Genomic DNA, 24,196 nt, shown 5'->3' on the forward strand with positions numbered 1-24,196 from the left:
ACAGGTTGAAACTTCATACTCTACATGCATGCATGTGTGAAACACGTTCAAAAACTTACTTGACAAGCACTGGAGACAATTTATGTTCTCTACAAATTTAACTCAATTAAGATAGTCCTAGGACGTACGCAGCGCACAAATATAAACAAGTCGCGTAAGGCGAAAATACAATATTTAGTCAAGTAGCTGCCATTTTTCAGCAAGACCGTATGCTCGTAGCATCATCAGTCCACCGCTCATGGCAAAGGCAGTGAAATTGACAAGAAGAGCGGGGTAGTAGTTGCGCTAAGAAGGATAGCACGCTTTTCTGTACCTCTCTTTGTTTTAACTTTCTGAGCGTGTTTTTAATCCAAACATATCATATCTATATGTTTTTGGAATCAGGAACCGACAAGGAATAAGATGAAAGTGTTTTTAAATTGATTTGGACAATTTAATTTTGATAATAATTTTTATATATTTAATTTTCAGAGCTTGTTTTTAATCCGAATATAACATATTTATATGTTTTTGGAATCAGCAAATGATGGAGAATAAGATAAACGTAAATTTGGATCGTTTTATAAATTTTTATTTTTTTTTTACAATTTTCCGATTTTTAATGACCAAAGTCATTAATTAATTTTTAAGCCACCAAGCTGAAATGCAATACCGAACCCCGGGCTTTGTCGAAGATTACTTGACCAAAATTTCAACCAATTTGGTTGAAAAATGAGGGCGTGACAGTGCCGCCTCAACTTTCACGAAAAGCCGGATATGACGTCATCAAAGACATTTATCAAAAAAATGAAAAAAACGTATGGGGATTTCATACCCAGGAACTCTCATGTCAAATTTCATAAAGATCGGTCCAGTAGTTTAGTCTGAATCGCTCTACACACACACACACACACGCACACACACACACACGCACATACACCACGACCCTCGTTTCGATTCCCCCTCGATGTTAAAATATTTAGTCAAAACTTGACTAAATATAAAAAACAATAACTCAAACCACTAGTTGAAAAACATAGCAGGCAAAAGGCTAAAAGTAAAAAGCCTATTAGGCCGCTTATGTTATGTTATGTTATGATACTGTCTTCCTTATCTAAAATTTTAATATCAAACTTTGCTCTTCTCCAACAGGTTTGTGAAGAATTTCGCGAAAAGTCTCCTGCATGTCTTGAGTGTGGTCTGGTCCTAGCAGGGCAACAGAATTCCCCCATAGTGCGACACTTTGGATTGCAGCTGGTGGAGCATTTCATCAAGTGAGTCAACCTCAATAAGATGATACCGCCCTGTTTTTGGATGGTTCAAAACAATCTTTTTGTGCATGTATAAACGTTTTGAAGCAATTTGCCTCTATGAAAATGAATTATGAGAAAACCACGGCAGTCTGGATAGGCTCACATAAAAATTGAAATATTGAATTTATGCCGGAACTTATGCTCAGTTGGAACCCTGTAACATTTAAAGTTCTTGGCATTGTTTTTTCAGTCAACTTATATGACATTATACCCCTTAATTATGAACATGAATTGGTAGAAATTGAGAATTTGTTCAGGTCCTGGTCCAGAAGAAATTTAACCCCCTTTGGAAAAATAACAGTTATTAAGAGTTTGGCGCTGTCTGAGTTAACTCATCTGTTTATGAGTTTACCAGACCCTGATGATAAGTTTTTGTTTGATTTGAATAGGTTATTTTTTTCCTTTCTATCGGATGGTAAGAAAGATAGAATAAAGAGAACAACAGCATATCAGTCGTTTGAAGAGAGGGGGGGGGGGGGGGGGGGGGGGGCTTAAAATGGTGGATTTGAAATGCTTTTTGTCAGCTCTGAAGATATCATGGTTACAGCGAGTCCTTTGTAGTGAAGGAAAAGTAACTAAACTTCTACAAGCTCTGTGTCCACTTGTACATAACATTCACAAGAGAGGAGGTGAGTTTGGAAACATATTGATGCAAAGAGTTCAGAATCCTTTCTGGAGAGATGTTTTCAAACATTATAAGCATTTTGCATGCAAATGTGTCCCCATCTCCTTGAGTGATTTTGCTTCAGAGCGTCTGTATTATAATGTACATATTTGCATAGATAAAAAGGTTATTTTTAACAGGAATTGGATGGAAAACGGCATTATTATAGTCGGTCACTTGATGAGAGCCGATGGGTTTTTGTCATACATGTATAACGATTATGAATTGAAACATCCAAATTTACAACTGAATTTTGGTTTTTTCGAGGGCGTTATGCGCTCAGTTAAGAATTTTCAAAAAAGATTAAAGTTGGATGCAGTTTTAAACAAAGTTTTTCATATTGGTGATGATGTTGTATGGAAACAAATAGCTAAAGGTGGAGTAAAACATATATATACCCATCTTGTGAAAAATGATGGCAATCTACAGTGCATGGAAAAATGGTCTGATTTATTGAATTTTGATGTAAATGTTAGAAAGGTGTTTTTGACAATAAGGCGAACTACACAAGACACATACCTGAGGTGGTTCCAATATAGAATACTACATAGAATTTTTCCCACTCAACGCCTGTTATTTTTGATGAAAATTTCTGACACATCACTATGTAGCTTTTGTACACAGGAAGAGGAAACCTTAGAACATTTGTTTTGGGAGTGCACAAGAGTTTAAGCTTTTTTGGTCTGATTTCACAGAATGGTTATGCCTAAATTATACACATTGCAGTAATTTGAATTTGTCAAAAGAGCTTGTCATTTTAGGGTATTTAGACAACTTTCATACAGATGCTGTTTTTGATTTGGTTATTCTCCTTGCCAAACAAAGTATATTTGGAGCCAAATTAAATAAGACAGTCCCAACACTAAATGTTTTTGTGAAAATTGTTAAACAAAGGTTTTTGATCGAAAAGTAAATAATTATTATGGTAAATTTGCAAAGGATTGGTGTTTATATAGACACTTTTTTCATTGATGCCATTGGATAATTGTATTGATTGATTTCGTATGAACATTTTTGAATGACCCATTTATTCATAACATGTTATACAGTACTTTTATGCCGATAATTAAACCCCATGTATACTTGGAGGCTAAAGTGTGACCACCGTCCCCACCTACCCCCCCTCCCCTCCCCCAACCTCAGTTCCCCCCCCCCCCCCCCCTTCCATGTCCCCTGTCTTTTCAACAACCCACCCTACTGTCTATGTCTGTGTCTTGTCTAGGTATGTGCGTGTGTATGCGCTAAGACAGCCATACCTTATGTTGATAAACTCTGTGTATGTTATGTTGTGTTTATGTGTATATATATATATATAAAAGAAATAAAATTAAAAAAAAAAAATCAATACTATTTTATACCTTACAAATTGTATTAACTAATTGATGTGTGTCGTTTACTTGAGCAGCGAGCTTTGGGTGTCACGTGGTGGGTAAAGGCACATGCTTCAGCCATTCAGACTAAAGAGATAGTTGCCAGGGCCGGTATGCAGAAGTCCAGTTTAGAGACTTTAGTCCGGGATAAACTGTGTGCCCTCAGTGCAGTCTATCCTGGAGTAAAGTCTCTAAACTCGACTCATGTATACCGGCATAGGTGTGCTAACAAAACAGGCTTGGAAAATGTTTTCGAACAGTGTATCTGACAGTCATGTGTTTTACTCTCCACAGGCGGTTACGTATGAATTTTTATGTCAAACGACCGACCTCAGCAGATACCTGCAAACGTTTGGCGGCATGAAAGGCTTGTAGTCAGCCTATAGGTAGCACATGAATTCAGCTTCAAGCTATTGATGAGAATGTTTTAATTCTTCAGTAAAACCATGTGGTTTTAGAGAAGCAGTTGAATAACTTTTGATTGGTAAGGCAAGAATGCTGATGGGCTGGGCAATATGTTGGGTGTAACTGTTGCTACAGATTGTCATAAAGTCTTCTCAGATATCCTTCTTGTCACAATCAGTATCATTGTCTTTTAAGTGTGTGTGCATAAATTATTATGTGTCAGCTGGTGGGGCTTTGTCTATCCTGCTATAAATGTATCCATTTTGTAGTTTGCTGAAATGATAGCCTTGTTTCTTTCACTTCTGTAACCAGGTTTGAAGTATCCTACTTATTTTGTGTTTGTTTTACTTTCTGTCAAAGGTTCCGCTGGACAGAAATAAGTGATGCACAGAGGGATACACTAAAAACAAAGACACTGGAGCTCATTGATCAGGTATGTCATAAACTTTGGAATACATTTTAATTTTCAGTAAATTGGCTTCGTTTAACTTCAAGTTGAGACTGTTTGAGTGTATGTGTGTGTCATGATCAACCATATGTTGTAGTTGCTATCAACAAGCTTATGGATTACAACACAATGTGATCTCTTTCAGGGAACCTTCAACCTTCTGAAGGAGGAAGCCCACGTGAAAGATGCGGTGTCCAGGATCTTAGTGGAACTGATGAAGCGAGTGTGGCCCCAGCTGTGGCCCGATCTCTTCCAGAATCTGAACGAGATCTGTCAGCACGGTGTAAGTAAAGGGCGACCAGAAAAAAGGATAGAGCAAGACCAATGGGTACAAAACCTGTATGATTTTCTTGGTAGAATTTGTCGAGTGGGCTAATGAAAGGATGGCAGAAATGGAAAGTTACCTGTGCATAGTCTTCTTGCGAGAAATGTTCGTGACAAGTAACTGAGCAGGGTGTGTTTAAACTTGTGATTCTCTCAAAAATGGGAGAAACACATGAAATTTGGAGTTCATTAAGTTGCTTGTACATGTATGTTGCATGCCTGGACTTACGAGCCCACTACAGGGTGACTGGGTGATTGAAAATTCTCAGGCTTTCTCAGGCAACTCAGACAGAGCTGGTGTTGAAGGTGTTCTTGTGTTTTGCACATGCCTGAACTTACGAGCCCACTACAGACCATTCAGCTGAGTGACAGAAAATGATCATGCTTTTCAGGCAACGCAGACAGAGCTGGTGCTGAAGGTGTTTCTGAGGCTCGTGGAAGATGTGGTGGCCTTCCAGACCATTCCTCCGCAGCGGCGCCGGGAGATCCTGCAGGCCTTGACCAGCACCATGCAGGAACTCTTCCACTTCTTCCTCCAGATACTGGATGCGTATTGCACGCCTGCTGCCTCCACGGTAGGTGTAGCTGATATGTTTTGACTGCATGCTAGAAGAAAACCACGGTGGAACACACCCATTTAAGACCTCTCCCTTTTTAAGATCTTGATATTTCAGATCTTCTGTTCATAACATTTGTAAAAGTGACCCCATTTTTAGACTTCCTCCTTTTTAATTGATTTTCTCAGGTTTTTAGAGGTCTCTAAAGGTGGGTTCCACTGTAGTACTGTACTCTGCTTTTTTGGGGGGTGGGTGGTTACTTAGAAAGAGGGGATGGTGCTTAGATTATTTTGCCCTTAGAGTCTTTCTTGAAAGTGTTGTATGCCAGATTCTTGAATTTGTTATTTTGTCACAGGATAGAAACTTTTTAAGGGGAAGTAGAGTGATGGTAAATATGGGCACAGGACAGGTTTTGCATTTGGGTAACTTTCTGCTACAGTACAATAAAATTAAAAATTTGTTCTTGATATTCAATGGAATTTTATGCTCACCCCTAATGAAAATTTAAAAAACCCCACAAGAATTGTAGGTATTTGGAACGTTTAATTATTGTCAAAACAAAATGATATATTTACTTAATAACCTACAATTCTTGTTTTTTGATTCTGAATTTTGGAACGTTAGCAGTCGATCTGTTTTTGAATTTGTTCACCCCTAAGGACTTACGCTTCATATATCATGATGGCAAATTGCAGAACAAAGAAGAGGCAGTGTTAGTATGCCAGTCTGTGCTGTCGACACTGACAGGGTTTGTGGACTGGGTGAACATCTCCCACATCATCGACGATAATGGCCGTCTGCTGCGACTGCTGTGTGAGATGCTGAGCGATCAGAGCCTGCAGCTTCATGCTGCTGAGTGCCTCTTGCTCATTGTTGGCAGAAAGGTGAGTGAAAATAATGTTCTTTGGGCTGAACGTGAACGCCTTTTTTTTTAGTTCATGTCTCTGTCTTGATGTTCAGCGAGAGGTGCATTCATTGGTGGCTGTATTCTTTGCTAGCCAACTTTCTTTCACTCATACTGAAGAAACATAATTTTGAGATTAAGAAAACTGAGCAGGGTTTAATTAACAATAGATGTCATTAAGTATGAAGTAAGCAAGTAATTATGTGCTGCAAGCTTGTTTGATAATTACTACGTGATAGCATTCCTGCTGTTTATCTGTTGAAAAATATGCTAATGCCAGAGTTCAGAGAGTGGTATGTTTTTTTAAAGTTTTGCTGGTTTGATTTCAGGGTAAAGTGGAGGACAGGAAACCCATTCTGGTGCTGTTCAGTCCTGTTGCCATGAAGGCCATCTTGGATGCTGCTGAGTAAGACTTGAAACAGGCAAAACGCCCATGATGTTTAGTTAATGCATAGCTGCCAACCCTGTCGGATTTTCTGGGAATCTCCTGAATTGTACAACTTCTCCCTGCTCATATTCAAGACTAATCGGTCCCCCTGGACCCCCTGGCTCCTGGATTTTGACTTCAGAAGGTTGCCAGCTATGGTTAATGATTTACTTTTACCATCCAGAAAAGCTCTCAACCACAATCTCCATATAAGGTCTGGTAACAAGTAACGGGCGAGGAATGAAAGACAGAAGTTGTTGTTTTCATAGCTGAGAGTGGACTTAGAGGGTGAGTCCTGGGTGTATAGTGTTCAGTTAGAGCTTTTGGCTTGGTATGTGGTAAGTTACTTCATTTTCTGTCATTTTCTTCTTGCAGTAATACGAAAAAAGCAGGTTTTTCTAATGTTAAAAATGTAACTTATATGTACTTACATCAGTTTCTGATGTGATTTCAGGGCAGCCTCCAGAAACTTGCAAGATGAACACCACTACCTTTTCCTCAAGCGGCTGTGTCAAGTCTTGACAGAGATTGGTCGCCAGCTCTGTGCACAGTGGGTAGGTTCCTTTCCAGTTCTTTTTAGGTTATGTAGAGAAATCCAGTGCCCCCACTGTTCCAGACTCTGCGCCTCCAGAGTAGGATTGCAGAGCCACCTCTGTGTGCACAGATAAATTGCAGAACGCAGAAGTCTTCTTCGGACCCGAAGGACAACCACCACAGTGAAATTAGAAAGGCGAAAAGGCTGTGTACCCTGAAACAATAGGGTTGTTTCTTTCCAACTTTTCCCCCTGATATTCTTGTGTACATTTCCTTTCATGTTTTTCCTAATATGTTGAGAAAATTGGAGTATGCATGACTGGAGGTACTTTTTTTGATTTCAGGGTCAGGCAAATGACATTGAACGGCCAGAGGAATTTGACACATATCTGAAAGCTTTGCTGGCGTTTACACAGCACCCAAGTCTGGTAAGAACTAAGATGCACCACATGCGAAACCTGTTAAATTATTAATTGTGTTTTTGTATTCCTGTTTTTAAGTCCAGTTTTGTGCAGACCTTTATTTTGATGTACAGTGGAACCCCCGTTTTAAGACCTTAAAAAAATCAGAGAAAATCTGATCTTCAAAGGGGGACGTTTAAATTGAGGGTAAATGTACAGAGGATAAGAACAGAAAGTCTGAGAAAACATGGTCTTTCTTTCTTAGACTCCCACGTTCACTCATGTTTTTAGCACGAGTGGATTTTTACGTGTATGACCGTTTTTACCCCGCCATTCAGGCAGCATACGCCGATTTCGGGGGAGGCATGTTGGGTATGTTCGTGTTTCTATAACCCACCGAACTCTGACATGGATTACAGGATCTTTTCCGTGCGCACTTGGTCTTGTGCTTGCGTGTACACACGAAGGGGGTTAAGTCACTAGCAGGTCTGCACATAAGTTGACCTGGGAGATCGGAAAAATCTCCACTCTTAACCCACCAGGCGACAGCGACCGGGGTTCGAACTCACGACCTCCCGATTAGGAGGCCAACGTCTTACCACCACGCCACTGCGCCCGTCTAAACATGGTCTAAAAGGGGAAGGAGTCTTAAACTGGGGGTTCCACTGTACTGGATTATTAAGAACTGTGTAACATCTTTGCCTGTAGTAAGGCACATTATTTCTGAAGTGTTTAGAGGCTAGAAATTACTTTCAATCTGATTACCGTACTTTCCGGGTGACAAGGCGCTTCGTTATCTAAGACGCACCCCCTTCTTTTTAAAAAAAATTGTAATCCAGTCACCCATTGGACGCAGGGGGCCGATAGGGCGCACCAAAATTGAAAAAGTATACCGGTAGTGGAAGAATGAAAATAAGCCGGCGAGATCAAAGCCAGGTCCATTGTTTATAGACACGACCTTCTTCCCAGGGGTCAATGACCCAGTTTTTGCCATGAGAGGTGGTTCCTGTCATATCTGAGAGAGGAAACACTTCCTGCTTCGGGGTCAGTGACCGGTCAGTGACCGAGTTTAACAGAGTCGAACTCTGTGTGTGCGGCGAGATCAAAGACATTGTGATAGCTGGGTGGCCTTGTTTATAGACACGACCTTCTTCCCAGGGGTCAATGACCCAGTTTTTGCCATGAGAGGTGGTTCCCCTGTCATATCTGAGAGAGAAAATACTTCCTGCACCGGGTCAGTGACCGGTCAGTGACCGAGTTTAACAGAGTGGAAATAATTATGTGTGCTCTGTGTGTGCGGCCAGATCAAAGGCAGGAAACTTGGCCAGGGCAGTACCTAGTAGCTGAAACATGCATTATCACAAGTTGTTTGACTGGTACTCAGGCGGTCTCTTTGATTTTTTTCGTATTTCATACACGGATTAGACGCTTCGTTATACAAGACGCAGGGGTCGAACTCGAGGAAAAAAGTCGCGCCTTATGACCCGGAAAGTACGATACTTTATTTTTTTAGCTCTCAAAATTGTCCGTGATCCGATCCATCCTCTCAACCCCTGTTTCGAAATTCTCCCTTCAGGTAAACGTTATAAGGTCCCTTTGGCACGCAAAAACCAGTTTAAAAAGTCATTCCTGCCTTCTGCAGTCACCATTTTAAATTCTTCTCGCATCACGTAGAGGCTGGTCGGCTGGGAAAAAAACAAACAATGTGAAGGTGTGTGGGAAATATTTGTTAATGTGATTACTCGGCTGTGAAACCCAACTCCTGTGATATGAGAGGGTAAATTTACATAGTGCAATATCATATTTGATTGTATCCCTTTTATGTTTTATGTTTTATGTGTGTCGTCCTATACAATTGTTGTTATAATCGTTTACAGGCAGACAGGGTGTGCCGAAGAAAAATTTCCATTTTTATGTAATATTTTAATGGACAATAAAGTGCTGTTATTGTTATTGTTATTGTTATTGTTTTGCTTTTGAATTGTCTCTTCAGACACTGCGAAGTTTTACATTCAGCCTGTGGACACAATTCCTGCGACATCCCAACATTTCACAGGATTCTTTGCTTCAGTCCTTCTTACCAAGGCTGACTGAAGTGTGTACCACTACATTGTATAAGGTGAGATACATTTTTCTGTCTTTGATTTTTAACAAGTCCCAAAGCACACAGTATGACACACAGGGCAATAGCCAAAAACTGAAGAACTTTGCCAAATCAGGATTCCGGAAAGCCTAATTCTCAGAGAGAGTAAGTCCAGGACTGAAACAGCCTACCGGACGATGTTGTCTCAGCTGATACTGTCCACTGCTTCAAGTCCAGATGAGATTCAGACTGGAAGGGGACCGTAAACATCTGCAACCCAAGCTGCCTTTGCTTAGCCCATGCTCATCAGCTTGTTGACTTTTATCAAGATCGTCGAACAATTTGTTTTTTAAAAACCTCAAGCGTCAAGTACAAGTAACAATAAGCTTACAACAAAGTTAGCAGCTGAAATGATGTATGCTTTATGATATCATCTATGCTTGGTATGATTTGTAGCATTGCAATGCTTAGTGTTGACACCTACCCTTAGTTATCTCACAACCCAAATGATGTTTCAGTCCATGTTCATTCTGATGTTTCTTTGCCGCATTTCAGGTTGGCTTTCCATCCATGAACAATTCACCAAGCTGTGAATTTTCACGCATTGATTTTGACAATGATGAAGACTTTCAATCATTCTTTACAAGTAAGTGGTACTAGAATAATCTGCTCTTTCTTTTCTTTCAGCTCCTGAAGCATACTCTCATGAATTTCATTTTGAAAAAAGTAAGCACTGAATATCACTTTTGTAAAAAAATAATTTTGCAACTGTCATTTCTCTGTGTTTATTTTTTCAAATGTTTGTTGGTTAGTACTCTATGTTGACTTGAACATTTGAAGAAGGTTCTCATGTTTGTTGTAAAAATTCAGGTAAAAAAAAAAAAGGGCTTCTAAAATCAATGAATAAGTGGTTGTTACAAGTGAATATGAATCTTCCATCCTCTTTCAGAATACCGATGTGACTTGGCGGAGACTATTCGCAGTCTGACCTTGCTGGTGCCAGAGTTGACCTTCACTGTGGCGTCACAGTGGTTGCAGAAAGAGTTACAGAAACCATTGCAAGGTCAGTCACAAGGCTTTGGTATTTTTTGTAATGCCGTGCTGTTCTGGAAGCTTCAGAGGTAGATGCTTGCCAGTGCTCCCTCTGACTTACTGACTCCATTTTATTTTGTGTGCTGTGTATGATTGTGTTTGTTCTTATGGCAATAATGCAACAAGATTTAAACAATTAAAAAAAGAATAAAAAAGAGACGAATGTGCTGTCTCTAAAATGAATGAAGATATGCCATTTCAACGTATTAATACCATGATTTTCTGCTTTTTTCTCTTTTTCCGTGTATTTTCTTAACAGTTCATAGCCAGCTATTTGTTAAAATGTTAGTCAGACATTTATTCTGAATTCAAAATTTTTTTGCTGACAGCTGATCGGCAGCCTTGCAGCATGAGTTCACCAGAGTACTTGGAGTGGGAAGCCCTGACGGTTTTCACAGAGAGCGTTATGCTGCGGCTCTTCCAGTCAGAGAAACCGCTGCCTGACGTCAGTCTGGGAATAGAACTACTAAACCAGCTCCTTGGTTATCAGAATCAGGTATGTCATCAGTGTGTTTTGTTTGACATTTGAGCAATGTGTCACTTAAAAAGGGGTATAACTCTTGAAGACAGTGAATAGGAGGAGGAAGACATTTTGAAACTTACCCTAAACTGCAGCAGTAATGATGATTGTAGAGAGATTTTTATTTTGTTTGCGGGAATGGAGAAAGAATTTTCAGATGCTAGTCCTTTGAGTGTACGTTGCTAATCATCATCATCATCAGTCACCTCACTGAGACAATCTTCAGGGGTCATTAGAGCAAGAGAGGCAGAAACCCTTCTGTCAGTAGAGCACATCTGTGTTTATTCTTTAACATTGTCGAAACCAGCTCTCCTGTGGCTGCGTCCTTCTTTGACTGTTCCTTGTAGTGTGAATTTGGAGCTATGGCTTTTCCTAATACTCCTGCTTTAGAATGGAGATGTTTCAAGAATACTCAGCCTGCTTTCATATGGCTGCCTGAATGGCAGGGTAATGAACAAAGAAGAAGAGATAAGAATGGAGATGTTTGTTTTGTGTTAGCGCTGTGACCAAGAATTGTTCAATTGTTTCAGGATCCATTGATTCAGTCGTGTGTGCTGTCCTGCATGTCAGCGCTGTTTCCTTTCCTGCGACACGGCCCTAAAGCTTTGCCTGCTGTGCTGGAAATGGTTGGTTATTCTCACTGTTGTGAGACTTACAAGAGACTTTTATGAAAGGTTTGAGACTGGGGAGGTGGGGAGGGGAGAAAAGGGGAGACATTGAGAGGTTCAGAAGGGGTCAGAAACGGAGAGAGTGTGTGCGTGTGTGTGTGGCTCTGTGTGTGTGTGTGCCTCTGTGTGTGACTGTGTGTGTTTGTTCGGTTGTTGTATCAGTTGTCTATTGAAATGATTAGATAAAAATAAAAAGACCACACACACACTTCCAGCTTAACAGGGGAACAGCCAGATTTGTGTGTGTTTTAAAACAGTGAAAACAGCAACATCTAAATTTATAAATAAACGCTAAATTTATTAACTTTTTACTCTGTGCAGATCTTTGCTTCAGTAGTGTTCACTTTGCCGGGACAGACCAAGTCGACAAGGAGTCGTGCTGTTAAAGGTGTGAGACAACATGCCTGCTCCGTACTGGTCAAGATCTGCAAGGAATACCCAGACATTCTCTTTGTAGGTGTACCCCTTTCTGCATCTTGATTCCGATGCGAAATAATGTTTTAAAGCCAGCTTTTGCTTATCAGGTGAATGTGCAATGTAAGAGACAGACAGACAAGGAGAGAGAAAGTGTGTGTGTGTGTGTGTGTGTGTGTGCGTGTGTGTGTGTGTTTGTGTGTGTTTGTGTGTGCGTGTGTGTGTGTGTGCGTTCAAGCGTGCATGCGTGTGTGTGTTCATGTGGAAGAGTATGTGTGTGTGCACATGCAACTGCACACAAAAGAATCCTACAAGCTTGAGTGTTGCAAACTTTCATGAGGGACTCTTCTGATGCAACCTCAGTGGATGGAACTAGGGACATTTTATGAGTTTTGTTTCTCATGTTATTGTTGCAGCCTGAGTTTGAACATCTGTATGTGTGCATCAAGAACATTGATGCTGATCCAGATCAGCTGTCCCAAATGGAAAGATGCATTCTGATTGAAGCCCTCATAATTGTCAGGTATGTCAGCATGTGATACTTTCTGTTTAGATGACTAATTAGGTGCCAGAAACTTTCCCACAGCCAGTCACATACCAGGAGATGCTTGTCAACACATTCCCAGTACCGTTAGCAGTGGGGGAGCTTTGTGAAGCAAGCCCCATGTGACAGAGATACCGTTATAACAGATTTAGCCTTGGGCAGGAAGGAAGGGAGCTTTGTGAAGCAAGCCCCATGTGACAGAGATACCGTTATAACAGATTTAGCCTTGGGCAGGAAGGAAGGGAGCTTTGTGAAGCAAGGCCCATGTGACAGAGATACCGTTATAACAGATTTAGCCTTGGGCAGGAAGGAAGGGAGCTTTGTGAAGCAAGGCCCATGTGACAGAGATACCGTTATAACAGATTTAGCCTTGGGCAGGAAGGAAGGGAGCTTTGTGAAGCAAGCCCCATGTGACAGAGATACCGTTATAACAGATTTAGCCCTGGGCAGGAAGGAAGGGAGCTTTGTGAAGCAAGCCCCATGTGACAGAGATACCGATATAACAGATTTAGCCTTGGGCAGGAAGGAAGGGAGCTTTGTGAAGCAAGGCCCATGTGACAGAGATACCGTTATAACAGATTTAGCCTTGGGCAGGAAGGAAGGGAGCTTTGTGAAGCAAGGCCCATGTGACAGAGATACCGTTATAACAGATTTAGCCCTGGGCAGGAAGGAAGGGAGCTTTGTTTACTCCCCCGCTCAGATGGTTGTCAGGAATGAAAGGGGGGTGATTTCTGAACTGCTGTAGAGGTTTGTCGGGATGAAAGAGTTGAGCTTCACTTTCAATGTTGAAGGTTCCAGACAAAGTCCAATTATGCCTCCATAGTCTGTTTGGTTTTCAGTGACCCTGCACTGTTTTGAGAAAAAAAAGTGCCTTTTACATTGCATGTGCTATGTTTGGTTGCATGTTTGTGACATTGCTCTAAGGTATCTCCTTGTGCATTACTGATGTGGTTTTGTTGAATGTGTGCAGCAACCAGTTTGCAGACTTTGAGCGGCAGTCCGTGTTCATTGCTGAAGTACTGGCTCCCGTCAAACAGCTGTGGGTCTCTCCACAGTTTACTGAGTGAGTACATGGTTCATATGTGTGATTTTTAAAAATGAAAAAAGGTTTGTTTTTTTGTTATTGAAAATATAAATTCAATTTTTTTTAGCTTGCGTACATTTCTTTTTGTTTGTTAGTTTGTTTCATCACTATAAAGACCATTTGGTCAATGTACTTGTGAATGTTTTGTTTTGTCAAAAATTCAACAATCCATTTACTAATTCCATTTGAACTGATTCTATTTGTTTATTTGATTTTTGCATGCCTTATGTTGGCTGTTCCTGAACATGACATGTATTTTTTTCCCAGAGCGTTCAGCCACCCCTCCAAGTTCATGTCGTACATCGGTCTGGACCAGAAGCCGGTACAACCCAGCTCGGCAGACACCTGCGGCATCAATCGCTCCCATGTGAGTGTGGTCAAGGCTTGTCCAACTTGACTACATCAAGTGAACAGTATAAATATAGATATGAAAATAAATAGAATATTAAATCTAGTAGGACAAGTACACAGTCAGAGAACAATTATTTTATAGAGGACAATTATTTTCTAATTGAATCTATTTTAAACGTGCATACAATGTAAATGAGTATGATGAAGGAAGGTACAGATTGACAATTTATAGTATACTAGAGGAATACCCGGCTTCGCCGGGGTGAATCGCGAGACAGAGACAGACAGCGTGGCGGTTCACCACAATCACCTTTGAAGGCGAAGTCCTGTCAAACGGGATTGAGAATTTTAGAGCTTATTTCTTAGCCCTATATTATCTGCTGTGGCTTCTCAAATGCCAGAACATACAGACAGACAAAAGCCGCTAGACCACATCACAAACAGAACTCTACAATACACAGGTTTTTGCCCACACACACACACACAAACACACACACACACAGAGAAGCCGTATATATATATGCATATCTGTATCTATAAATATATAGAGATAGGTGAGAGTGTATTTTTCGCGTGGCTATAAATTGATTCGACCTTTTCACTTTGACAGTAAGAACAACTTGCGGGTGCAAGGGAAGCGTTGTGGACAGCGCAGTGGACAGCGCAGTGACATTCTAAAAATAGTAATAGTAACTTACAAACGGGAAAGCCACACGAAGGAAGGGAGATAAACGCCAAACACTGGAGAAGATAAGGAAGAGTTACTTATAATGGTGAAATGAACACAAAAACCAAAATCAGTTCAGCGCTGCGCGCTGAGAGCACGTGTTGAAATATCTCATCGATGATATTGTGTCCGGGGTGTAGCTGAATACGGTGTCCAAATTTGAAAAAGATCCAGCGAGAACTTTGGCGTTGTGATGTGGTGTAGCGGCTTTGGTGTGTCGGTATGGGGGCCCGGGTAGCTGAGGTGGAACCAAAATCGGTTCAGCGCTGCGCGCTGAGAGCACGTGTTGAAATATCTCATCGATGAGGTTGTGTCCGGGGTCTCTCTGAATAAGCCCACCAAATTTGAAGCAGATCCATCGAGAACTTTGGCCGTGCATGGCGAATACACAGATACACAGATACACAGACACACACACAGACACACACACAGACACACAGACACAAGTCGTATATATATATAGATTCTGTGGCTATATGCAGGTTATAAGTAATCTTATGGTGTGTTTTTCCTGATCGTGAAGAAAGGTTGTTTGCACTACTGGTTGTTTACTTGTGTTTCAGATAATGTACTGCATCAACATGATCCTAGCATGCATGAAGAGAACCACCTGGCCACGTGACACCAGTGTAAGTACCTGTGCTAAAAGCAGACCTGGGAACCCATACGATTTCGCCATATTTTGAACGCATGATTGTCTAGAATACGAGCAGTACAGTCAGTGGAAAAAAATGCGACGAGAACAATTCCTAGACTACTTTTCTTCACAAGCGCATCCCAAAGCCGACCCAGTATTATGACACATGACTACAGTTTTTGTCAGTAAACATTGAAAGAAGCATTTGTTTTAAACGTATTGGTAAACTAGCAGGTCTGCACATAAGTTTCCTTTAACCCACCAGTGGCCGGGATTTGAACACTCAGTCGTCTACATGGGAGGCCTATGTCTTATCCACTTGGCCATTGCGCCTGTCAACTGACTGGATGGTTCATGTGTAGTTGACCGAGTTTTCAAAGTGACTTTTATACAGTTATTTAAATAAATTAATGCTATGATACATGAACGTATTCTTGTCTTATGTTTCTGTTGCACGATTTCAGGTAGCAGAGCGAGGAGGGTTTGAATTCTGCAAGCTGGAAGACGGCAGCATCATTTTACGAAACCCCGCCACCATACACCTTCGGAAATTCCTTGTCTAATGTTTCTGTTGCACGATTTCAGGTAGAGCGAGGAGGGTTTGAATTCTGCAAGCAGGAAGACGGCAACATCATTTTACGAAACCCCGCCACCCATACACCTTCGGAAATTCCTTGTCTAATGTTTCTGTTGCACAATTTCAGGTAGCAGAGCGAGGAGGGTTTGTTCTGTGTAAGCAGGAAGACGGCAGCATCATTTTACGAAACCCCGCGACCACACACATCCAGCAGTTCCTTGACAACCTGTTTGCTCTCATCAAGTTAGTCACACACCTTTCTTTTCCCTGTTTCTGTCTTGTCACTAATGTTCATTTGTTGTGCTTAAGGAAAGGAACGAATGTCTTGGTGTAGTGTACTCTTCTAACGAGTTTGAGTTATGACAATGTCAAGTTTCTGTTCATGGTGCCGAAGAAATCTCGGCGATTTTCTTGCATTTTTGTGTGTGTTTTTTTGTTTTTGTTTTGTTGTTGTTGCTTGGGCAAGTCTATCAGTTCATGATTGTTGGTAGCTTTTGGTGTGCTTTGGGTTGTCTTTTTCTTTTTTTAAATCTATTTAGGAAGACCTGACTTTGCGTTATGGGTTTTATTCATTAGCAGTATCCAAATTTAAAAAAAGGCTGCGACAAAACAGTCAATACTATTGAAATGTGTGTGATCCAGTAGTGTTACAAATCATATGTAAGCTGTGCTGTGCAGGACATTTTGCTGCCTGTGGTTGCCAGAGTTTGTACAACTGCGTCACCCAGAGTTCAGCAAGGCTTATGACCTGATGGAGAACGAGAGACTGGCTGCTCTAGGTATGTGACTTTCTGTGGCTTGCAGAATAAAGATTAGGCTTTGTCTTCAATCAATCAATCAATCAATGAGTCTTATATCACGCATATTCCGTGGGTACAGTTCTAGGCGCTCTGCAGTGATGCCGTGTGAGATGAAATTTTATACGGCCAGTAGATTGCAGCCATTTCGGCGCATATTTACCTTTCACGGCCTATTATTCCAAGTCACACGGGTATAGGTAGACAATTATTAACTGTGCCTAAGCAATTTTGCCAGGAAAGACCCTTTTGTCAATCGTGGGATCTTTAACGTGCACACCCAATGTAGTGTACACGGGGGGAGGTTCGGACACCGAAGAGAGTCTGCACACAAAGTTGACTCTGTGAAATAAATTTCCGCCGAACCTGGGATCGAACTCACGCTGACAGCGGCCAACTGAATACAAATCCAGCGCGCTACCAACTGAGCTATATCCCCACCCATTGGAGCCCATTTACCCCCAAAAGTAACTTCACCAATATTAGACTTGAAAAAATTGTAGCAAAGAAAGCCCTGTGAGTTTTCCAAAATTATAAATGCTCCAACATCGCAGGAAGCCAGTAGCGAGTAGGAGCTTGAGCGTGTTCTGAGGGTATAAGGGTTAAGCTTGTATCTGAGCTTGAAAAATGTTTTGGGACAAAGGGAAGCATTAAGGTGACACGAATCAAAACAATGAAGATGGTGGCATATAAATTGGATACATATACATTACTATCTTCAGGATGCTGATATTTAGTCCATTCACTCTCATTGCTTTTTTAAGTTGACAAAATTTCCTTCAGTTTTAGTGTACATTTTGCTTATTTTTACTTGACTCAGTGTTTGCTCTTCATTTCATTCAGGCATCCAGCCACCGTCTGTGGACAACGCAGATTCCTTTGTCAACAGGCAGCCACTGGAACGCATGCAGAACTTCATCTCTGTAGCCTATGATAACTGGTGAGCACTGCTGATTCCGAAGGGGAGAAGGTGTTTGTTAGAATTGGGGTGGAGGTACTGTGGAACCCCCTTTTAAGACCACCAAAAATCTGGAGGAGGGAGTCTTAAAATTAGGGTCAATTTGCAGAGGGTGTGAACAGAAAATGTGAAAAAGCAAGATCTTAAAATGGAGGAAGTCTAAAAATGGGGGATCTTAAAAAGAAGGTTCTATTGTACAGGAGAGGATGGTGGGTATGGAAACAGGAGAGGATGGTGGGTATGGAAACAGGAGAGGGAGGAAGGAGGTAGGGTTGGGGGGTAAGCGAAGGAGAGTTGGGTAGGAGGTCAAGGTTGGGGAGAGGAAGAGATGCTGTTGAAGGGAGGCATATCTGTAATATTTCATGACTGACTTTGTCTCTATCTTTGTTGTTCAGCTTCCACATCCTGGGCAATGCAGGTCAGTGTCTGGGCCACGAGTTCTACAGCTGGCCCAACCTGGGTCAGGTTCTGGTGGAGTCTGTGTTCCGCCAAATGGAGCACCTGCCTGACTACAGGCTCAAGCCCGTCATCCGTATCCTTGTGCTTTGTCTTTGTCTGGACATATTTGTCTGTGGACTTTCCCAGTGAAAATTCAGGGTTGGAGTGGTATAGTGCTATAGTGATGTGAAAATTGTGGCCTTATTGCTATACAGTGGGGCCTCCCTTTAAAAGCCCCCACTTTACTATGCTCACTAATATATAAATCCTGTTTTTTCTCAGAGTTTTTTCTGTTCCTGTTAATTTTGTCTTGGCTTTCTTTCTTGGCAAAGTATCAGCCATATTGCATCTTTACTATAGTGTAGAATTGAGGTTGTTTAGATTGCAATTCCAGATATGCTGCAGAGTTTAGAATTTTTTTGGAATTTAGCTAATGGGAGGAATAGCGAAAAAATAATGCAACAGCCTGTAAACACGGGATGTGTGTATGCAGATCCTGTATCCCTTTTTAACAGAGACACGAGTGTTCTTGATTTGTGGTACATGTATATCCTTAACCCAGTGCAGGTGCCTACATGAAACCGTACATCAGCAACTGCCCCAAGCAGTACTACATGACAGCTGTGGTGCCCGTGCTTTGTGCCCTCTGCCCTTCCATTTACCAGGTCAGATGTGTTCTTGATTGCTCCAAAACTTGTTGATATCGTACTGTGAGGTTACCCTCTTGGAATTTCAGGCCGCTTTCTCACTGGGGAAAGCAAGCTGCCATACAGGACAGCGCTACCCTTTTTTACAAATCTTTTTCCTGCGTGCATGTATTAATGTTTCTCAACCATGTATAGTTGGACCCCCCCCCCCCCCCCCCTCGGGTTAGGGGGAAGAATTTACCCGATGCTCCCCAGCATGTCGTAAGAGGCGACTAACGGATTCTGTTTCTCTTTTTACCCTTGTTAAGTGTTTCTTGTATAGAATATAGTCCATTTTTGTAAAGATTTGAGTCAAGCAGTATGTAAGAAATGTTAAGTCCTTTGTACTGGAAACTTGCATTCTCCCAGTAAGGTAATATATTGTAGTACGTTGCAAGCCCCTGGAGCAATTTTTTGATTAGTGCTTTTGTGAACAAGAAACAATTAACAAGTGGCTCTATTCCATCCCCCCCCCCCCCCCCCTTTCCCCGTCGCGATATAACCTTGAACGGTTGAAAACGACGTTAAACACCAAATAAAGAAAGAAATGTAAACTTGGGATCTTTATCGTGTGCATGTGTGCACATGGGGGTGATTGGACACTGAGGAGAGTCTGCATGAAATTTACTCTGGGAAATAAATCCCTTGCGGAACATGGAGTTGAAAGAGAGATGGAGAACCATGTGTCTTTATGTGTGTGTGTGTGTGTGTGTGTGTGTGTGTGTGTTGTGTGTGTGTGTGTGTGTGTGTGTGTGTTGTGTGTGTGTGTGTGTTGTGTGTGTGTGTTATATGTGTGTGTTGTGTGTTGTGTGTGTGTGTGTGTGTGTGTGTGTGTGTGTGTGTGTGTGTGTGTGTGTGTGTGTGTGTGTGTGTGTGTGTGTGTGTGAGTTTGAATGCGGTATGCATCTCTGTAGTCCTTTGTTTCTGTTGCAAATGCAACTCGACGCTGTACTGAGTGTTGAATCAATTATTATGACATTATTTTTCTTCTTCGTTTTCAGAGATTGTCAGCGAAATGGGTTCACATCAATCAGCGATTTGAAGAAGGGTAGGTAATGAACAAAGAAGCAAGCACTTCCTGACTTTATGGTGTGTTTTTTTTATACAGTGGAACCCCCCCATTTGAGACCCTCCCCCTCCCCCCCCCCCCCCCCCCCCCTCACCTTTTAAAGACTCCCATTCTTATAAGACCTTGTTTTCTCAGTATTTTCTGTTCATAACTTCTGTAAATTTACCTCTATTTTTAAGACTCACTTCTTAGAAGGGGGGGTTCCATGTTACATGTAATAATGAGATGACCAATATAAAGTGGAGACATATCTCTGATGCAATGGGACCACTCAAGTAATATGACATGATACGATTAACTGATCGAGAAGAGATTATTTGCCATTGAAAATGATCAGATTGGTTGTTTTGCCAAATCTCAACCTTTCCTTCTGAACGTTTTTTACAGGCTCGATGATGATGATGATAACGCAGAATCCCAAGAGGTTCTGGAAGATCAGCTGACCAGACAACTCACCCGGGAATACCTGGAGCTCATAGGTAAGCTTACCTTGCAGCTTGCGCAGTTGCACAATATATCCGCTAGCAGTAGAAATTGAGACACTTTTTGGGGGGTAATGTCAGTTCATGTACCCAGAATGTTGTTCTTGCTTATCTGTGGCCTGTGGAGTTGTCAGGTTTTCTATATGATTTGGCTCATGTGGCCACAAAAAAATTGAATTCAGAATTTCATAGCTATGGGTGTAATTTAACCCTTACACCGGTGCAATTCTGTAACACATGTTACATAGCCACTGGTGAATGAACAGAGAGAATAATAAAGAAAGACGGTCATAGGTTTTCGCATCCATGGGAGGTAATCGGAACCGACCAAACAGACTGAGCCAGTAGTGCGACATATGTCGTGACAACCAGGTGACAGTATACGTAAAGTAGCGCGACATATGTCGCGACAACCAGCCTAAGGGTTAAGATTGCACTTACCAGTTGACCTGCTGGAATTTAAGTAATAATAATGATGATAAATAACTTTTCTATAGCGCAAGTTCCATCAATTGGCTTCAGGCGCTTTACAAATTCATTCAAAAACAAATGTGGGAAACGCAACTACAAAAATCACAAAAGAAACCTAAAATGATGTTTTTAGGATCTTGGAACTATTTTAGGATTTGCGCCATGTAAGTATCCTCATTATTATTATTATGATTATATTTCTTGTATGGTTGAATATGTATGTGTGTGTACGCTACCATTTCAGGCACAGTGTGCGTAGGTCGGCACAGCAGCAAAGTGGAGGTGGCAGAGGAGACAGCAATGGATGAAGGGGACACCACTGCGCACAACAGGAACGACAGGACCCTCAGTGAACTGGGCGCCATGTGTTTGAAAAATGAGGTACAGTGGAAATCCCTTTTAAGGCCTTCACAAATCAGAGAAAAGAAAAAATGAGCTCTTCAAGAGGAGGAAGTCTTTAAATGGAGCTAAATGGACAGAGCTTATGAACAGAGAATCTGGAGAGAAAAAACATGGTTTTAATTTTTTTTAATTTTCATTACTTTATTGTCCCATTCGGTTCGCTTCCTCCCAGTGGAAAGCTAGCAGCAACAGAGTCACGCTACCCAGGTGTATGCGTGTTTGGAGGGATGTTAAAAGTGGCATTCTACTGTAGTTGAGATACAGTTGTACCTGTCTTTTACGAACCACCCAAGGGACCGACCACAACTGGTTAATAAAGACAGGTGGTTGCTATGGAAAGTGGAACTACATGTATATAAAAGAAATACTCGTCTGAGATCCTTTGGAATGGTCGTTGTGGGCAGGTGTTGGCTTTCAAGGCGTGGTTGCAAGGTCAGGTTGGACTGAACATTGCAAAATATGCTTGGTCAAAGTAAGAATGAAGGAAAATCAACCATTTGCGAATCTTAGAAAAATGAAAGTAAAGACAAGTACCTTGGAAAGTTCGTAAGCAACAGAAGGAGACTCGCTAAAACGATATCCCTGAACTTCCGTTAAAGCAGGGCGGAAATCACCCACCACTGAGGGTGGTGGTGCCGCAGAGCTTGTCATAGCTGTCACCCCTTCAGACAAGTACTTGTGTCCTTTCGTTACACAACTCGGCAAACTCCAAGTGAATTGTGTTGAACTCTGAATAATGTCAGTTTTAATTATTGAGAAAGGTGTTTCTTTGAAATCCAGGCAGTAATATAGTAGAGAAATTCATAGTGTAAAATGTAGACATTTCTAACAGAACCCGGTGCAATTTAGCCAATTGCCTACAGCCATTTTTTTTTCTTTCAGGTTTGTTGCATGCTTATATTTTGCCTGTATGTTTTAGGCGCTGTTTCCATCCATCTTGCTGTGCGTGTTGAGCGGTCTGACATGGAGCGACACCATCACATGCTCCAAGTGCATCGGCCTTTGCTGGTTACTAGTCAAGCAGGTACACATGCACTCACTTTGTGGTGCTAATGCACCATTTGGTCACTTTTTGTGCTACAGTGGTACCTGCAATGTAAGGCCCCTCCGATGAGAGGACACCTCCCATGAAAGGACATCTTCTGTTGTTCCTTTGACTATTATCTCTACCAAAGTATACCTGTCATGAAAGGCCACCTGCAATGTAGGGACACTTTGGCTGGTCCCAAGGGTGTCCTTTTATCTTCTTCTTCTTCTGCGTTCGTGGGCTAAAACTCCCACGTACACTCGTGTTTTTGCACGAGTGGAATTTTACGTGTATGACCGTTTTTACCCCGCCATTTAGGCAGCCATACGCCGCTTTCGGAGGAAGCATGCTGGGTATTTTCGTGTTTCTATAACCCACCGAACTCTGACATGGATTACAGGATCTTTTCCGTGCGAACTTGGTCTTGTGCTTGCGTGTACACACGAAGGGGGATAAGCCACAAGCAGGTCTGCACATAAGTTGACCTGGGAGATCGGAAAAATCTCCACACTTAACCCACCAGGCGGCCGCTGCCGGGATTCGAACCCTCGACCTTCCGATTAAGAGGCCGACGTCTTACCACCCCGCCACAGCGCCCGTCGTCCTTTTATCTCAGGTACCACTGTATTCACACATGGTTACTAAGCTTACTGCAATGGATAAGGATAAGGTATCATATAGTCCTGTGAGGTTACCCTCATGAAAACTCAGGTTGCTTTCTGTCTGGGGAAAGTGAGCTGCCATACAATATGGCGCTACCCAATTTCTTTCCTTTATCCAAGCCCTTAAACTTTTACTGTAAAGTTTATCGTACACATGCCTGTATTTTCGGACACTTAGGAGAGTCTGCACAAAGTTGACTCTAGGTACCAACGCTACCAATTGAGCTAACTCCCCACCCTCAAGTAAGATAGTAGAACGATAGATATTGTGAAATTGTACTTGATTGGTTGAGATTTTATTTTTTATTTTTGGGTGTTTGTTGTAGGTTGCGCATTTTTGCTTATTTTGACTTGAGTATGCAGCAATATTTTTACTTGTGTAGGATATGCTTCAATGTAACGGTTTAGCAGCCAGATCTCTAGAAATCCTCATAATTCTGTCCAAAATCACTCTGCAGTCTCTATCAGTTTCAACATTCTTGTTGATATATGTTTATTCTTTGAAGTTCTGTAAGATATACATTAATGTTCCTCTACATTTCCCTCTTTATTTTGGTTGGATATGTCTCACTCTCTGTTCATTTATTATTTTGTTCTCTGGTTGATGTTTTTACTTTTTGGTTCACTTTTTGACTCACATGCGTAGCAAAAGTGAGTCTATGTACTCACCCGAGTCGTCCGTCCGTCCGTCCGGACGTCCGTCCGGAAAACTTTAACGTTGGATATTTCTTGGACACTATTCAGTCTATCAGTACCAAATTTGGCAAGATAGTGTATGATGACAAGGCCCCAAAAAACATACATGGCATCTTGACCTTGCTTCAAGGTCAAGGTCGCAGGGGCCATAAATGTTGCCTAAAAAACAGCTATTTTTCACATTTTTCCCATTTTCTCTGAAGTTTTTGAGATTGAATACCTCACCTATATATGATATATAGGGCAAAGTAAGCCCCATCTTTTGATACCAGTTTGGTTTACCTTGCTTCAAGGTCAAGGTCACAGGAGCTCTTCAAAGTTGGATTGTATACATATTTTGAAGTGACCTTGACCCTGAACTATGGAAGATAACTGTTTCAAACTTAAAAATTATGTGGGGCACATGTTATGCTTTCATCATGAGACACATTTGGTCACATATGATCAAGGTCAAGGTCACTTTGACCCTTATGAAATGTGACCAA

At 41.5% G+C, this 24,196-nt stretch overlaps 1 protein-coding gene across 1 annotated transcript in view; it reads left to right on the forward strand.

Moving 5' to 3' along the window:
- Positions 1-24,196, forward strand: part of LOC138951924 (exportin-5-like) — a 32,545-nt gene that overhangs the window by 3,957 nt on the left and 4,392 nt on the right. Inside the window, exons 2-28 of the mRNA XM_070323486.1 lie at positions 1,132-1,253; positions 4,092-4,164; positions 4,325-4,462; positions 4,896-5,078; positions 5,756-5,944; positions 6,294-6,370; positions 6,846-6,945; positions 7,270-7,353; positions 9,320-9,445; positions 9,965-10,055; positions 10,359-10,472; positions 10,831-10,997; positions 11,552-11,647; positions 12,011-12,142; positions 12,520-12,626; positions 13,618-13,710; positions 13,999-14,098; positions 15,373-15,438; positions 16,151-16,266; positions 16,702-16,802; positions 17,664-17,760; positions 18,174-18,310; positions 18,784-18,881; positions 19,904-19,950; positions 20,359-20,450; positions 21,169-21,305; positions 22,246-22,350. Coding sequence (XP_070179587.1) covers positions 1,132-1,253; positions 4,092-4,164; positions 4,325-4,462; positions 4,896-5,078; positions 5,756-5,944; positions 6,294-6,370; positions 6,846-6,945; positions 7,270-7,353; positions 9,320-9,445; positions 9,965-10,055; positions 10,359-10,472; positions 10,831-10,997; positions 11,552-11,647; positions 12,011-12,142; positions 12,520-12,626; positions 13,618-13,710; positions 13,999-14,098; positions 15,373-15,438; positions 16,151-16,266; positions 16,702-16,802; positions 17,664-17,760; positions 18,174-18,310; positions 18,784-18,881; positions 19,904-19,950; positions 20,359-20,450; positions 21,169-21,305; positions 22,246-22,350 — 2,988 coding nt within the window. The remainder of the gene's footprint in view (positions 1-1,131; positions 1,254-4,091; positions 4,165-4,324; positions 4,463-4,895; positions 5,079-5,755; positions 5,945-6,293; positions 6,371-6,845; positions 6,946-7,269; positions 7,354-9,319; positions 9,446-9,964; positions 10,056-10,358; positions 10,473-10,830; positions 10,998-11,551; positions 11,648-12,010; positions 12,143-12,519; positions 12,627-13,617; positions 13,711-13,998; positions 14,099-15,372; positions 15,439-16,150; positions 16,267-16,701; positions 16,803-17,663; positions 17,761-18,173; positions 18,311-18,783; positions 18,882-19,903; positions 19,951-20,358; positions 20,451-21,168; positions 21,306-22,245; positions 22,351-24,196) is intronic.

The sequence above is a fragment of the Littorina saxatilis genome, linkage group LG17 (assembly GCF_037325665.1).
Source record: "Littorina saxatilis isolate snail1 linkage group LG17, US_GU_Lsax_2.0, whole genome shotgun sequence".
NCBI classification, from domain to species: Eukaryota; Metazoa; Mollusca; class Gastropoda; order Littorinimorpha; family Littorinidae; genus Littorina; species Littorina saxatilis.